Source organism: Mastigoproctus giganteus, chromosome 10, assembly GCF_048544385.1.
Source record: "Mastigoproctus giganteus isolate SK-2022 chromosome 10, ASM4854438v1, whole genome shotgun sequence".
Lineage (NCBI taxonomy): Eukaryota > Metazoa > Arthropoda > Arachnida > Uropygi > Thelyphonidae > Mastigoproctus > Mastigoproctus giganteus.
Window position 1 is genome coordinate 137825045 of NC_143584.1, and position 16450 is coordinate 137841494.

At 40.4% G+C, this 16450-nt stretch overlaps 1 protein-coding gene across 2 annotated transcripts in view; it reads right to left on the minus strand.

The window, feature by feature from the left end:
- mys (position-specific antigen beta subunit myospheroid) overlaps window positions 1–16450 on the minus strand; it is a 326956-nt gene that overhangs the window by 17603 nt on the left and 292903 nt on the right. For both annotated transcript variants that reach the window (XM_090384150.1, XM_090384149.1), the window contains exon 19: window positions 6166–6285. In XM_090384150.1, coding sequence (XP_090240276.1) covers window positions 6166–6285 — 120 coding nt within the window. The remainder of the gene's footprint in view (window positions 1–6165; window positions 6286–16450) is intronic.

The following is a 16450-nucleotide window of genomic DNA, read 5'->3' on the forward strand; positions in this document are numbered from 1 at the left end:
GCTATTCATAGTGCAGACTTCAGTTCCGCTATATCTGGTATGAAAAAGATAGGCAATGCTGATATTGGTTAGAGGATATCTATATTAGACGCAAAAGAAAATGAATTAACAGAGACAGTGGTACTCACATTCACCCAACCTTTGAATCACTACTGTTTCAACAATTCCAATGGAAAGACAGCAGTGAAAGAGAGAGTAGCAAACAAACAAGTAGAATGCTTGAATATGATAACGAGGGCTTCAACATTGCAAGACATGGTGTAATTGGCTAACAGTGATTTTGCGGTGATTAACACTGTTTCAACATAGATATCAACACTGTTTAAACACTTTCCTGACATGAAGTTATCGGCTAAAGAAGACAATTTTCATTACTGAAAGTTTCTGTGTATTTTAATATAGATTTTAATGTTTTGATTGTACAATATCTATAATTTTGATATTCATTTTCTATTGTTTTGAGTTTATACCAGTGAATAAACATATTCTCATAGAATGTAGTCAGTGTCTAACTGAAGTAACATGTATCACATACATGACCTCTGAAGGTTCTGCCAATAACTATCATATAACATATTTTTTTAATATTATGCACGCACACACACACACACACACACACACACACACACACACACACACACACACACACACACACACACACACACACACACAGAATCAGATTATTAAATGGTTGAAAACCACTGTGTTAAGTATTTCTTTAGGCCTAGGGGTGCCGTGAAAAAAAATACTGGGACACTAAGGGCGCCGTGAACCGAGAAACTTTGGGAACCTCTGTCCTAAGCTTTATTCATAATGGTCATAACAGTAAAAGGTGCTAAATTTATCTATCTTGCACACCTCTAAATGCCGCTTGCCAGATTCCATACAATGGATAATGTCCATTTTCACTTCAATTGTTAGAGATTTGCAGCTTTTATTAACATGTGTGGCACAGATTCGCCACTATGCTTGGAAGACATGGTTGCACAATTTATTTAAAATAATAAGGCACTAATGAACACAGGAAATTAAATTTTAGGCACAGCTCACATGTTTTTTTTTTGGTAGTTGTTGGCGCATAGGTTTCTGTGGCCATAATGCACCTCCCAAGGTTTTTGCAGTACTTTGATCCAAGCCCGAGGTGGGAATCAAACCTGCGACCTTTGGGTTGCTAGGCAGGCACTTTACCCACCCAGCTAGCCCGGTCGGCTCACAACATGTTGTTGTTGTAGTAGCAGCAGCAGCAGCATGTGATGCAAGAAAGCAGGTGTATGAGCTTATGCAGCATCAGCGAAAAAAAAAAAAAAAAAAAACACACCATTCCCTCCAAATGCCTGTCCAGTTCCTCCTTAAATTTATTTAACCTATCAACTTCCACAACGACAGATGGAAGTTTGTTCCAGCAATTAACCACTCGCTGGCTAAAAGCAAATTTCCGCACATCTATTCTACATCTGTCTTTTCTGTGCACACTGGCAGACAAGGAGAAAGCTACTGACGTTGACAATAGCGCCATCTAGGTACCAACTTCCCGTGCTGTGTTTACTCTTGCATTTTCAAATTCTTTTTATATTAGTCTTTTTTTCTCTCCATTATTATTTTAAAAGGGCATCAATGTGAAATGGCGCAAATTGAAGTGTTGTAGAGAGGGACCTACTTGTACATGATTTAAAAATTATTATTTTTTTTTTTTTTTGCATCCAGTTCCTTTGTGACCACATTGTAGTATCCAATCAAAGTGGTCAGACAAGATTTCCCCTTAAACTTCTGCTGTGTCTGAACTATAACTGCAATCGTGTCTAGATGATCCCTCAATTCTTTAACCAGTGACTCCATAATTTTCCCCAGAACAGAAGTTAAACTAAGAGGTCTGGAGTTATTCATGTTATCTTTTGAACCCCTCTTTGAATAGGGGATAATTTGCACATGTCTAGTCTGTGGGGACCTCCCCTCTCAGAATTATGGCTAAGGGTTTGCTTACTTCTCTTGCTGCCTCCTTTAATATAACTGGATAAATCTCATTTACCTCAGGTGCTTTTCTTATGTTTAACTTCAACAATTTCTCCTCCAGTTTGTTCCCAGTTATTACAAATTCCTTTAGCTCTCTGTTAGAGTTTGATAAACTTTTGGCACCCCCCCCCCCCCCGACAAATAACTAGCATGGTTCCTGACTGTTCAGGTCACTGTATAGCAAATAGTAAACCAGAGATGGACCATCATCACAAAGAAACTCGGAAAAAGCTCTGGCAATCTTGGCAAAAAAAAAACAAAAAAACAAAAAAAAAAAAAAAACGAGCAGGTTGTGATGACTGACTAGAAAGAATAATGAATACAGACACAACCAAATCAGAACTGGAGGAGAAACACCAAGTACATGAACTACAACCCAGAGCAGCCAAAGTGAAAAACAGACAAGGACACAATATCCAGACTAAAAGAATGGAAGAATGCCTTAGCAGAGTTTGGAGGAATGGATCCCACAAAGACCCAACAAAATCCTGTGACAATCACAGACTACTTCAATCAGCAAATAATACCAGATTGCCTCAACAACAACAAAGCAACACTAGACACTATCTGCACAGCCATTTACTGGGCCATTGTAGCAGCCACCAGGATGAACAGAAGAGAAACTGGAGATCAAAAGAAAATGAGATGCAAAGACAAGGAACCAGCAGCCTGGGAAAGAAGGCTACAGCAGAAGATAGAAGAGATAAGACACAGTACCAACGGGGTAACAGAAGTAAGCTGATCAGAAGTGAAGACTACCTTCAACAAAGCAACATCCACAGCACATGTGAGATCTATAGAGGATTGAAGAATACACTGACACTTTCAAGCAGAAACTCCTGACACTCAGCAAGAGACTTTGACATTACAGGCAGAGTGGCAAGAAGAAAGCAGACAACAGGATATTTGAAGAAAACCAGACAAGGAGAAGGAAGGCAACAGACCCCCCCCCAAACAGAAGTCAGTTAAGGAGTTATGGGGCAGGGCAACCTGTGGAGCAGCAAAGGATTGCTGGGTGTCATCATGAAACAAGTAGATACATGGGATGTGTTAGGATAGCTAATAAGAATAGGTGCATGTAAGTAAATAAATTTGATGAATTGGAAGTGCCGGTAAAGATATCAAATGCAGAAATTGTTGGGATATCAGAGACATGGTGTCATTCAGATATAAGGGATGCAGAGTTTGAATATGGGGAGTACAGTGCATACAGAAAGGACAGACAGGATAGAAGTGTTATGCTCTTAGTTAAGAAGCACATAAAATCTAAAAAGCACATAAAAGTAGTGCATCAAGTTGACACGGGTGGCCAGTGCAATGTTCAGACAGTGTGGTGTGACATAAGCACTGGAAAAGCAAAAATAGTAGGAATGTGTTATAAGCCTAATGACTCTGATGAGTACAATGGACAACTGTGCAGAGAAATAGAGTGGACCAGTAAATCAGAATGTCTTATATAATGGGGGATTTTAACTTTCCAGATATTTACTGGAACATGTGGGTTGGTCATTCACAGAATAACAGCACTTTTGTGGATTTATTGGATGACTATTTTCTACAGCAGCATGTTAGAGAGAGTAATACTCTTGATCTGATTATCAGCAGTGATCAGTGTATTTATTTGGGATTTGCTCAAAGATGTAAGTACCATCAAGGGTAAAGGGAAAGGTTTAGGTTTTTGCTTTCGTAAAGGTGACTACAGTGGTCTGAGCCAGTTTTTAAATTCTAGGGACCAACTGATGATGTCACCATCAGAAAATTCTAAAAGGGAAGTTTTCAAGGAATTAATCATAGAAGCTACTAAGCTTTTCATACCAACTAAGAAATACTGTTAAAGGTTTAGGCCTAAATGGATGTCAGATGAACTGATGAGACTTGTTGCAGAGAAGAAAAATGCATGTGATGCATATAAATTACCAGGCAACACAGAAGCATATGGTAGATATAAACTAGTCTGTAATCAAGTCACAAAGAAGGTTAAGCAAGCAAAGGTAGGTGGGAAATCTTTGGTGAAGGATGAAAAGAAAACAGCAAAGACTTCTTATGTAAACACTTGAAGGAAGGGGATGAATCGAAGTGGTCCACTTGATATCAGTGTTAAAAATGTTGATGAGCCTGCTCAGATTGCTGACAAACTGAATGAGTATTTTGTATCTACATTTACACATGAGGAATTCTTTAGCAAAGTGAAAGATAAATTGAGGTTTGAACATAGGAAGGAACACCTGGGGTAGACAGGATTTATCCAATTGTATTAAGGGATGCTGCAAGCGAAGTAAGCAAACTCTTAGCCAAAATTATGAGACCATCCTTGGATTCAATGGAGGTCTCCACAGACTGGAGATGTGCAAATGTAAACCCAATTGACAAAAGGGGATAAAAGGGGTGATAGAAGTAATTACAAAACTGTTAGTTTAAATTCTGTTCCAGGGAAAATAGTCACTGGTAAAAGAAGGAATAGAGGACTACCTAGACAAGGCTGCAATTATACTTCAGATAAAGCGTGGGTTTTTAAGAGGGAATCTTGTCTGACCAATTTGATTCGATACTACGATGTGGTGACAAAGGAACTGGATGAAAAAAATAATTTTGATATTATATACTTGGATTTCAATAAAGCTCTTGATACTGTTGCACATAAAAGACTGCTATACAAATTGGAGCAGTTTGGCATTAAGGGAAAGTTGCTGCTATGGATAAAGGGATGATTGCGTGGGAGAAGACAGAGAGTAGTAATCAATGGACACTGTTCTTCACGGACTAATGTTATTAGTGGAGTCTCACAGGGTTCAGGTGTTGGGCCCATTGTTGTTTTTTATATTTATTAATGATACTAATGAAGGCATATCAGACTTAATGTCCAAGCAGATGATACAAAGGTTGGCAGGGTTATTAATGAAAATATGCTAGTGCAACAGGATCTAGAAAAGTTAGGCAGATGAGCTGAGAAGTTGCAATGAAGTTTAACATTGACAAATGTAAAGTACTGCACATGGGTAGCATTAAACCCAGAGTATTTTTAATTTTCCACTACTCTGAGTGTAGTATCTTTGTGATACTACACTAGGGGTAGTTAAAATTAAGTACTACTACAAAATGAAATGAAGTGATACTACACTCAGAGTATCCCACAGATACGACACTCAGGGTTGTGGAAATTGAAAAGTACCTGGGGAAATTGCACAGTTATATATGCAGTTCTCTGAGCAATACAGAGAGGTTGCCCAAACAGTTCATGGGGTTTTGTCAATGTTATACAGGAATTTTGCTAGCAGGGATAAGGAGGTAATTATCTCTTTGTATAAGGCAATTGTCAGGCTCCATTTTGAGTACTGCATGCAGGTCTCATTCTAAGAAGGATGTAGAAATGCTGGAAAGAGTACAGAGAAGGACAACAAGATTGGTGTGGGGAATAAAGGAGTGCGCTTACCAAGAAAGGCTTCACTCATGCAAATTGCAGCATCTGGAAACTTGTCATCTGTGCAGTGTTTAATGTTGGAACAAATTTCAATCTGTTATTGTGGAATTTCATAGCTTGACTAAATTCATAGAAAAACTAAAACTATTGGAGGGGGATGAATAGGTGAAATGGCAGGTGCCTTATACAGAGTAATTTATCAGCACATTGTACCACAGTGCAGTTGAACTAATGTTCCAGCACTACCCTACATGAGACGCAACACACCCATGTTCAAACAAACTTTTTATGCAAAATGTCATTCTAATGAAACTTTTTTAAGTTTTGATATATATTAAGCATGCCAAATAAAGTTATTACTGTACATTATGTAAGAACAAATTTCCATTAAAAAATGGCATGAATATTTTTTTAAAATTACATTCATTTTTATAAATTTTTTCTTAAAATTTAAGGTGCCTCCGTAGCCAGGTGGGCAGGGGCAGCAGTGCATAGCACACGCTTCTTGATTAGACTGGGGTTTGAGCCCGTGAGCTACCAAATACGGAGGATGCGGAAAGGTCAGGGAATGACTACCGCATATCCCCGGAGCAATATGGCCTTAGTTGCTAATACTCCTGAAAACCAAAATAACAACAATCTTAAAATTTATAAATTTGGCAATAATTTCCAAAGGAAGTTCAGAAATCTAGCTTGTAATGATTAGCAATAAAATAATTACTAAGAAGGTTAATTACCTTTAGTATTCTGAACATGGACAATTGGTAATCCTTCTTCATCTAACTTGTACTTAAAAGTAAATTTACAGTCATTTTTGTCTCTGAAAACACACAGCTTTTCACCAGCGGATTCATCAACTGAATAAATAAATAAAATTTATTAATATTCAGAGAAATTAAATTTTAGGCTTCAAATAGTAATAATATTGATTGTAGAGTACCAACACAGAGTGCAGTCTATGATAAAAAGCAATTTTAACAAATGAATATTTTTAAAATACAAGTATGTATGTATACATATATATATGTTTATAAAGGTTGTTTAAAATAACATTTCAAAGTATGTTATAAACATTCCAGAAAGTAGTGCCCACTTCATCTGTGTTTCTAACTGTAGGTGTAGTTTATAATGAATGACAGCCCATACATAAATTTTAAGGTCATAGGAGGAGCGTGTACCTGTTAGCTACTGTCATCTAATTTTTAACAAAAGCCAAAGCAAATTCTCGGAAATTCAAATCTAGAAGTTGATTAAAATTAATCAAATGATATAATGAATCAAATAAACAGAGTTAGAAGATAGTATTACAAAAAATAATTTTCTTTTGTAAATTAAGACTTTTTAAACAGATTTGATTTCTAAAAGAATTTCACCCTAATATTCGGCAACCAAACCAAAATAGAACAAATTAACATTTAAAAGCATTTATGTGTAAAGTTTTCATTTTTACAAATTTGCAAAAAAAAAAATTTTGAAAACAAACAAACCCCCACCCCCCTCACTCCTCAGAGTTCACACACATAGTACTTATAAACTCACTCGTGAAAAGGTTAAATAATATTCATCCATAATATTAAAAACATTTTACATCAATTTATTCAAGACCCTGAAAACATCATTAATTCACTAGGCCTACACAATTTCAAAGTTTAAATTAAACTAATTTAGAAATAATGCATTGCATTCACTGGTAATTGACTTTATGCATAAACACAAAAACATTTCAGCTATGTTATGTATGTGGAATACAATATTCCACATACAAATGAAGCATTTTTTTCTTAATCAATCATAGTGCCTCTCTATGCATTTTCAGAGTAACTATTTTTAACTGTTATATTCAGGGTGATTCACTACCAGTGCGACAAACTTGCAGGAGGTGTAGGGGGCACAAAGACGAATCGGAATCACATAGCATTGCAGGGTCTGAAATGCCTTCGTCATGCGGTAGAGGATGTTGAATGGGAGGTCGCCTGAACAGCGATCCTGCTGGAAGTCAGCATTTGTGAACCAGTTCCTGAGGCAGTAGGATGGACGAGTATTCAAATGTTGAACTGGCCGACATGCACCTCGCATATGGAGCTGCAGACTGTAATGGGTGTGTCGCTCTGCGCTTGTACCAGGAACGTTTTCCGCACAGGCGGGCTCTTCATCATACGATTTTTGCATGTGTGCACAGAAGGTTACGTGAGACTGGTTGTTTCACGAGAGGTACCATGAATCGAGAGCGAACGACGAGGACGCCAGACAATGAGGAGAATGTCCTACGTCTTGCAGAAGGCAATCTGAGTACTCAAGCGATAGGCCAACGAGTGGGTATTTTCCAATCCACTGTATGGAGGATACTGTCAACAAACCAAATGAGTTCATACCATCTGCAACACGTCCAATCATTGGAGCCTGCAGATTATCCACTCTGGAGGACTTTTGCTACTTGGTTTCTTCAACAGAAACGGTTCGCAAATGCTGACTTCCAGCGGGATCGCTGTTCATGCGACCTCCCATTCAACGTCCTCTACAATGCTATGTGATTCCGATTCGTCTTTGTGCCCCCTACACCTCCTGCAAGTTTGTCACACTGGTAGTGAATCACCCTGTATAAGATTAAATAAACACAGAATTCTGCACAAATTTAAAGTATCTTAATGAATGTGTACACAGATTAAAGTTATCCACATTAAGGTATTTCTGATTTTGGTATAGATATAACTTTGAAGCAAATGTCATTTCAGCAATAATTTTAATCTGAAAACATCTTCAAACCTTCCAGTAACAACTTGGATACACATTTCTAAATACAGAATAATAATAATATAAAAATGACACAAAAAACATTGAGCCAATCACTAGACAGACAGTGCAAAGAAACACCAATGCCACCTAGAATCAGACAAAGGTCACCATGCAGTGCAAACAAGGAGCAGAAAGCATACAGTATCTCATCAATGATTAATTGTAAATTTGCATCTAGGGAGAGGAGGTTATAGTTTTATTACAGAAGTCACTGGTGAGACTACATTTGTTTGTTATTTGGTTTTTAGGAGCATTAGCAACTAAGGCCATATTGCTCAGGGGATATGCGGTGGTCATTCCCTGACCTTTCCGCATCCTCCGTATTTGTGGGCATGGGCTCGAACCCCGGTCTAATCAAGAAGCGTGTGCTACGCACTGCTGCTCCTGCCCACCTGGCTACGGAGGCGCTGAGACTACATTTGGAATACTGTAATTAAGGCAATCCTGCATGCGCAAACTTTAAGTTCATGCCTGTTATCATAATCAACTCATTAGTGTAGGCTGTGGTAAAGCCAGAAATACATTAGCTGAAACTGCTCAAAGACACGTCCAAATACTTTCATTGAACCTTTTGTGGCATGACTTACTTTAAAGAAAAATCTGAAAGTTTTGAAAATTTCACACGTAGGGTTTACACACCTGCGGTGAATTTTATTACTAGTTCTCATTGAACAAGTAATAAAATCTAAGGGAAAGTGTGGTCAGTGGTGTCTCAACACAAGATAGAAATGGGATAAGTGCCATACATGGCCCCAAATGATGAAGATGTAATATTACTGACTGAAATGCTGGTATGGAGGTGATACACTATTGAAAGGAACATCTCACTGTGTAAACCTGTTTACACAGTGAAGTGTTCCAGTTAGTAGAAGAATTATTTTTCAATGTACATAGTTGCTTATCCAAACAGGAGCATGTATTCCCATTTTGTAAAAGTCTCTCTCCTCAATACTTTTCAATGTCATCATCTTTATAATTATTTCCCACAGAGTCCCTCTTTCCAAGAAGGAGGGGATGATAGTCTGATGGAGCCAAGCCCTGCTTCATGGGAGAGTGGGGTATCAGTAAATTCCATCCAAATTTTGCAATGATCTCACTTGTATGCACACTTGTTAGGCCTGGTACAGACCTGGAGAAGCAACATGTCAAATAAATGGGGCAAATTCATGAGATATCTGTCAAATATTCAACATGAGTTTAATTTTAATAATTAAACCTTAGCTCATCATGGTTTCTGAAAGCAGGAAGTCCACAAGAATTGTGCCTTTTCGGTTTGGTTTGGTTTTTAATGGCGCATTGGCAGCTGTGGCCATAATGCGCCAAATCAAAAATAAAACTAACACAAAAATATTGGTCAGCCTTAGAACAGGCTACCGTGTCAAAAAGGTAAAAAATATAAACTTAAATCTTTGCGTATAAATTAATCGAGTGTAAAAAATTAAAAACGTCAGACATGTTGTCTCTGTCACCTAAAATCTGACCGAGTGTAAAGGGTTCAGCCAGATTACTAAAAGTTCTAGAAAAAGATTGTCTAAAAACAGGACATTCAATAAAAACGTGAGAAACAGTTAAAATAACGGTTACAAGTCTCACACATAGGTGGGCCATCCGTCCTCAGCAAAAAGGAGTGTGTTAGATGGCTATGACCTATGCGGAGCCGAGCAAGAACAACTTCCTCTCTTCGAACCCTGCGTAGACTGGACTGCCATTGCATGATTACAGGCTTAATACGCTGTAGTTTATTCATGGTCTGTCCGTGCCAAGAGTCTTGCCATTGGGAGTATAATTTACATTGTATTATTTGCCTGTAGTCTGTATTATTTGCCTGTAGTCTGTATAGGTGACTGACAGGCAATGACTATCCAGGGAAATGGCTGATTTGGCAGCGGTATCAGCTAATTCATTTCCCCGGATCCCAATGTGGCTTGGGATCCAGCAGAAGCGAATGTCAAATTCTGATTCAAAGGCAGAACAAAGCATCTGCCGGATCCGGGACAGGACCGGATGAGAGTTGTACCTCATTGATACTAGTTGTTGTTGTTGTTGTTATTTGGTTTTTAGGAGCATTAGCAACTAAGGCCATATTGCTCCGGGATACGCGGTGGTCATTCCCTGACCTTTCCGCATCCTCCGTATTTGGTGGTGACGGGCTCGAACCCCCATCGATACTAGAGCCTGTAACACGCTCAATGAATCACAGTAAATCATGTACCTTTGGTAATCGCTATTTATAATGAACTCAAGGGCTATTTCAATTGCATGCAACTCTGCAGTATAAATGCTAGCTTCTTGTGGGATCTTGAATGATAATGTCTTCTGAGCAATGAGGAAATACAACAGCAGATCCCACATAAGATTCTGACTTTGAGCCACCTGTATAGACTGGCAGAAAGTCAGAATACTGCTCTCTATGTGATGGGAAGAGTTGCAGATAGACAGCCGCCGGTGTATTAGCCTTCTCCATGATCTTGAGAGAGAAGTCACACATTGGCAAATGTGCATACTAGGGTGGAAGGAGTTGCCTTGGTGACTGGGCAACATTGTTTACCGTCATGTTTAGTTCATTTAATAGCCCTTGCATCCGAATACCAAAAGGTCTGTTGGCAGTCCGATTGGTGTTATAGAGATTTTCCCAACGTGGCTCAAAAACTGATGCCCATGTGGGATGATCAGGCAGGGCTTTCAATTTAAAGGTGTAATGTAAAGACAACTGCTTACGTCGAAAAGATAGGGATGGTTCATTTGCTTTGACGTAAAGGCTTTGGACCGGAGATGTGCGAAATGCTCCTGTGGCTATCCGAATGGCCTGATGGTGAACTGGATCTAACCACCGAAGTACACTATCTCTAGCAGACCCATATACCTGGGACCCATAATCGAGTTTAGAACGGACAAGGGCTCAGTAGAGACGAAGAAGAGTAGAGCGACCTGCACCCCATGATGTTGACGAAAGGGCACGAAGGATGTTAAGCCCTTTAACACACCTTGTCCTAAGCTGACGAATATGTTGAAGAAATGTCAACTTTTTGTCGAAGATAAGTCCAAGGAATTTGACTTCTGCTACGACTGGGATGTTGTTTTGCCCAAGCCTTAATTCCGGTTCAGGATGAAGATTACGTTTGCGACAGAAGTGTACACAAACGATCTTCTGTGATGAAAATCTGAATCCATTAGCCAATGACCAAGATGTAAGGTGGTCAATGGCTTTCTGCAGTTGCCTTTCAATGACCCTCATATTGCATGAGTGACAAAATATAGTAAAGTCGTCAACATAGAGGGCACTGTTTATTGTGGGCGGAAGTTGTTCCGTGATAGAGTTTATTTTGATTGCAAAAAGCGTGACACTTAGAACGGACCCTTGTGGGACTCCCTCTTCCTGACAGAACTCTCTCTCTCGAGAGAGAGAGTAGATCCTAAACGCACTTGAAAATGACGATTCGAAAGGAAGTTTTTGATAAAGAGAGGAAGGTTACCCCTAAGACCAAAGTTGTAGAGGTCTTTTAATATTCCAAATCACCAGGCTGTGTCGTACGCTTTTTCAATATCAAAGAAAACTGCTACCAGATGCTCGGATTTAATAAAAGAGTCACGAATGTATGTTTCAAGTCGGATTAAATGATCCAAAGTGGTTCTGTCTCTTCGGAAGCCGCACTGAGTCCTGGAAAGCAGATCATTTGTTTCCAAATACCACACAAGGCGGGCATTAACCATTCTTTCCAGGACCTTGCACAAACAGCTTGTCAGAGCAATAGGACGATAGTTACTTGGATATCTAGGATCCTTTCCTGGTTTTGGGAAGGCAAGAACGATTGCTTTCCGCCAGGAATCCGGAAATCGTTTATCAAGAAAAATTCTGTTAAATAAAATTAATAAGTGATTTTTAGAATGTGGTGACAGATGTTTTATCATTTCGTAGTGGATGTCATCGGGCCCGACAGCACTTGCATGCGTAAGAAAGTGCTGCATTTAACTCTTCCTGTGTAAAGGGCTTGTTATATGGTTCGAGCCCTTTTGAAAAGAAGTTTAATGGATGTTTCTCACGTTTTTCTTTCAAGGCCAAGAACTCTGGAGGGAATGATGTTGTTGCAGATATTTTCGCAAATGTTTCCCCTAGAGTATTTACAACTGCAGTTCGGTCTGCAATTAGACATCCATTGTGCTCGAGAATCACCGAAGGGCACGGTGGGTATTTGCCCTTCATTTTACGGATCTTGTCCCAGACTACTTTTGAGTTGGCAGTCTGGGTTATGGATGATGTAAAACGGATCCAAGATTTCCTTTGGCTCTGACGTTGGATATAACGTGCTTTTGCACATGCAAGTTTAAATGATATTAGATTATCGGTCGTGGGATATCGACGGAATATCCCCCAGGCTTTGTTTCGTGCCTTTTTTGCTGTTGTGCATTCTGAGTTCCACCAAAGTTTAGGAAATAGTGGAAACCGGCTGGATGTTTTTGGGACTGCAATTGCAGCTGATTGGACAATACTTTCTGTAATGTACGCGACTGCATCATTGATATGTTCCCGACTGACTGTAGCGATGTCAAGATTTGCCAGATGTTGAAAGGCATTCCAGTCACCCTGATCAATCTTCCACCGCGGTAAACTAAATGGCTGACATGGTCTACCACTAGTTAAGGTGGTTATCACGGGGAAGTGATCACTTCCATATGGGTTTTCTTCCACCTCCCATATAGCTGAAGGAAGGAGGGAAGGGGAGCAGATAGAAAGATCAATGGCAGAAAAAGTACGGGTAGGCATGTGGAAGAAAGTGTGTTCCCACATTGAGAAGGGAGAGGTCATTGTCAGTGAGCATACGCTCTATGACTCGTCCCCTTCCGTTAATGTTAGTACTACCCCACAGAGTGTTATGTCCATTAAAGTCCCCAAGAAATAATAAAGGGGGAGGCAATTGCATGACGAGATCATCAAGGTCTTCCTGGAGGATGTCAACACCAGGTGGTAAATAAAGAGAGCAAACAGTTAATAAGAACCCCACTTTAAGGCGAATTGCTACAGCCTCTACGTTGGTTGTAAGTTGCTAAGGCTGAAAGGGAATCTGGTTGCTCACGAGGATTGCAACTCCTCCATGAGCAGGACCGTCCCCAATTCTGTCTTTACGAATGATCGTAATGTTACGTATGGTGGGGTCATCATTCGCCTTTAAATAGGTTTCCTGTACACAAAAGCACGATGGCTTGTACTTTTGCAGAAGTGCCTTGATGTCATTAATGTTTCGTCGGAATCCACGACAGTTCCACTGTAGGATTTTAGCCATTATTTTGGCTTGGTGGGTCCATCAGGTGGCTTCCGAGGTGCTGAGGTCTTACTTTTATCAGTCTTGGATTTGTCTTTTTTGGGGAAGAAAGGGCGCTGTCCTGTGTCCATCTTTTCCTCCGTAAAGAGTTCCAAGACTGAATCGTCATGTACCTCCTTGGTTTCGACATCCATTTTTTCCTGTCCTGGCATGGGCTCTTGATTTTTTTGTACTGTTACTTTAGTGCTCGCTTTTGATAGTGCTTGAGCACTGGGAGGTACCGATATTGGAGTGGCAGCTGACTGAGATTTCTGTGCTGGTTTTACTAAACTTAATAGATAGCGGGCGATGGGCGTGAATGACTCTTTTGGTGGCACAGTCATATCCGTTTGGGTGCCAATCGAGCATTTATTGGATACCTTTTCGGCGTATGTTGCTTTGCCGCTACTTACTGGTTTAACTGCTTTCCTGGCCTCTTGGTATTAGATGTTAAGTTCTACCTTTAGTCGTTGTATTTCCTTTTCTTCCTTCCACCGCTGGCAAGCTCTTGAATATGCAGGGTGTTCTCCATTGCAGTTAATACATGCGGCTTTTGTAGCTGAACATCCAGTTATTTCGTGGTCCTTTGCACCACATCGAGCGCATGCAAGGGAACCACGGCAGGCCATTTGCGAGTGTCCATATTTCTGGCATTTGAAACACTGTAAAGGGTTCGGAACATATGGACGCACGGGGCAGTTTATGTATCCAGCTTTAATCTCATCAGGAGATTTAGGTGAATTGAATGTCAGGATAATATTTCTGGTTTTAACCAGTTTCCCATCCCTACGTGCACTAATTCTTTTGATGGCAATAACTCCCTGGGACTTTAATTCCGAGCAGATTTCCTCCTCGGTAATGTCGAGAAGGTCCCACTCTGAAATTACACCTCTCGATGAATTTAATGTTCTGTGTGGTGTCACGGTTACAGGGATTCCTCCAATTGATGTTACTCGGAGTAGATGTTCAGATTGCCTGTCATTTTTAGTTTCAATCAAGAGATCCCCAGAACGGAGCCTCTTAACTGATTTGGGTGAACCAGCTAACCCATCTAACCCTTTCTGTATAAAGAAAGGTGACATTTTACCAATCGGTTTTTCATTGGTGGAGTGCATGATTAAAACCGTGGGATAGGCCCTGATGGTAGTTCAGTCCGTTGCCTTTTTGACGCAATAGTGCTGTCAGTGTCTATATTTTCAGATAGGGACCGGGTTGGGGCCCCTGAAAAAATAAGTTTATCAGGATTCATGGAGATTTTTAAATTGTTCAGTGCCCGGGCTCCCCACCCACCACGGAGCCCAAAGGGACGCCCACTACCCGGCATGCAATAAATGCGCTCGGGAGTGGGACGCCAGGGCTACCCAGACACTATACCCACACCGCCGCCAGCCTGAATCCTGTCCCTCGGACCATGAGGGTAAGGGCGTGGCATTGACACGGTTGACCCTCGCAGGCGAGCCTACTAGCCGATTGATCCTAGCCGGGCCTTCCAGGACCACCCGTCTTGTCGAAGCAGGGGCCAAAGTGGTGTATTGAAGCTGGGCCCCTCAACCACCAGGATTCCCCTTTCCGAATTTCCACGGGTCGCAGCGCACGGCAAACACGACGGATTCCATTGATGTAAGCCTGGAACCTGGGCTGTGGGCGTTGGATCCCAGTGATGCTAGTCTGGAAGTCCAGCAGCATTACTGGGAGGTCCCCTCACCACGTACAGGTGCCCACGTCGAGGGGGCCTTTTCGGAGTAAGAAACTCATGACCACCTGTGGTCATGAGTTTCTTGCTGATGTCACTAATTTCTTGACCTACGAGAACTTATGTGGTGCTATTCCAGTGCCAGCCTTCAATTATGGTTTAAAGTGACTGATATAAAGTGTAAAGTGTGTTTAGGGTCTAATGGCACCAGGGGTTTCCCCCATCTCCGTGTAGTCTACATTGCTGTGTGTTACAGAACACCGTAAAGGCCAGAGATTTGAGAGTGTATGGATATTGTTGGATGTAGTGTCATGTACCGTTGTTCATCTCGCCATTTAGCCACTGGACCCCTACTGAGGCAAGCCAGGTACACCAGTATTTTTAAATAAGTACTCTGGCAGGTCCTGTCACCTAATTTCCTGGGATTTCAGTGGCTAGGACCATAAAAAAAAGGGGGGGGGGGTACGCTAGAGGTTGGGTCAGGCCAAAGGAGTTTTAAGTTATACAGTGTGGAATTAAGAATTTTGGGTGTAGGGCTAGGATAATTTTGACATGGGATGAACACTAGTCGGAAAGCTTTCAGTAGTGAGCTGCACAAAGATATACAGTAAATCCCCGCTATTCGCGGGGGTTACGTTCCTGAGAAATGCCGCGAATACCGAAAACGCGAATACTGAGTTATGGCTCCCATAGTAATAAAGGGGTTCCGTTCCAAAGTATGAAATATATAAGAAAAACTAGTCTAAAATTTTGTCTATGTATGTATTATATGTGCCTTCATAATATGACTATGTACATAGACAGTACATAGTGAAATGCAAGCATATGGCATCGAAATGAAAATAAGAAACAATTTAATATTAAATGTAATATTTATTAGAAATTTCAAACAAATCTTTCAAACCAGAGGCTTTGCTAGCTAAAAAACCTATCCCGCCAGTGCTACCATCAGTTTCGCTAAAGTGTTGATAAAAGAGTTTTGCCTTTTCACGAATGAGTGAATTTAACGGAATTTTATTTTGAGTTCGGTCTTCTATCCACAGATTTAAAGCCTTTTCCATTTTTTCTAATTTAACATCACGAGTTACAGAGCAAATATTTTTGAAACAATTAGCGCGTTTTCACGGACACTACGGCGGATTTTTTCTTCCGATTTTTTGATTGCTCGTACCGTTGACTCATTGATTTTATAATGTTTTGCCACTGAGGAGACACTTTCACCATTAGAAATTTTATCTA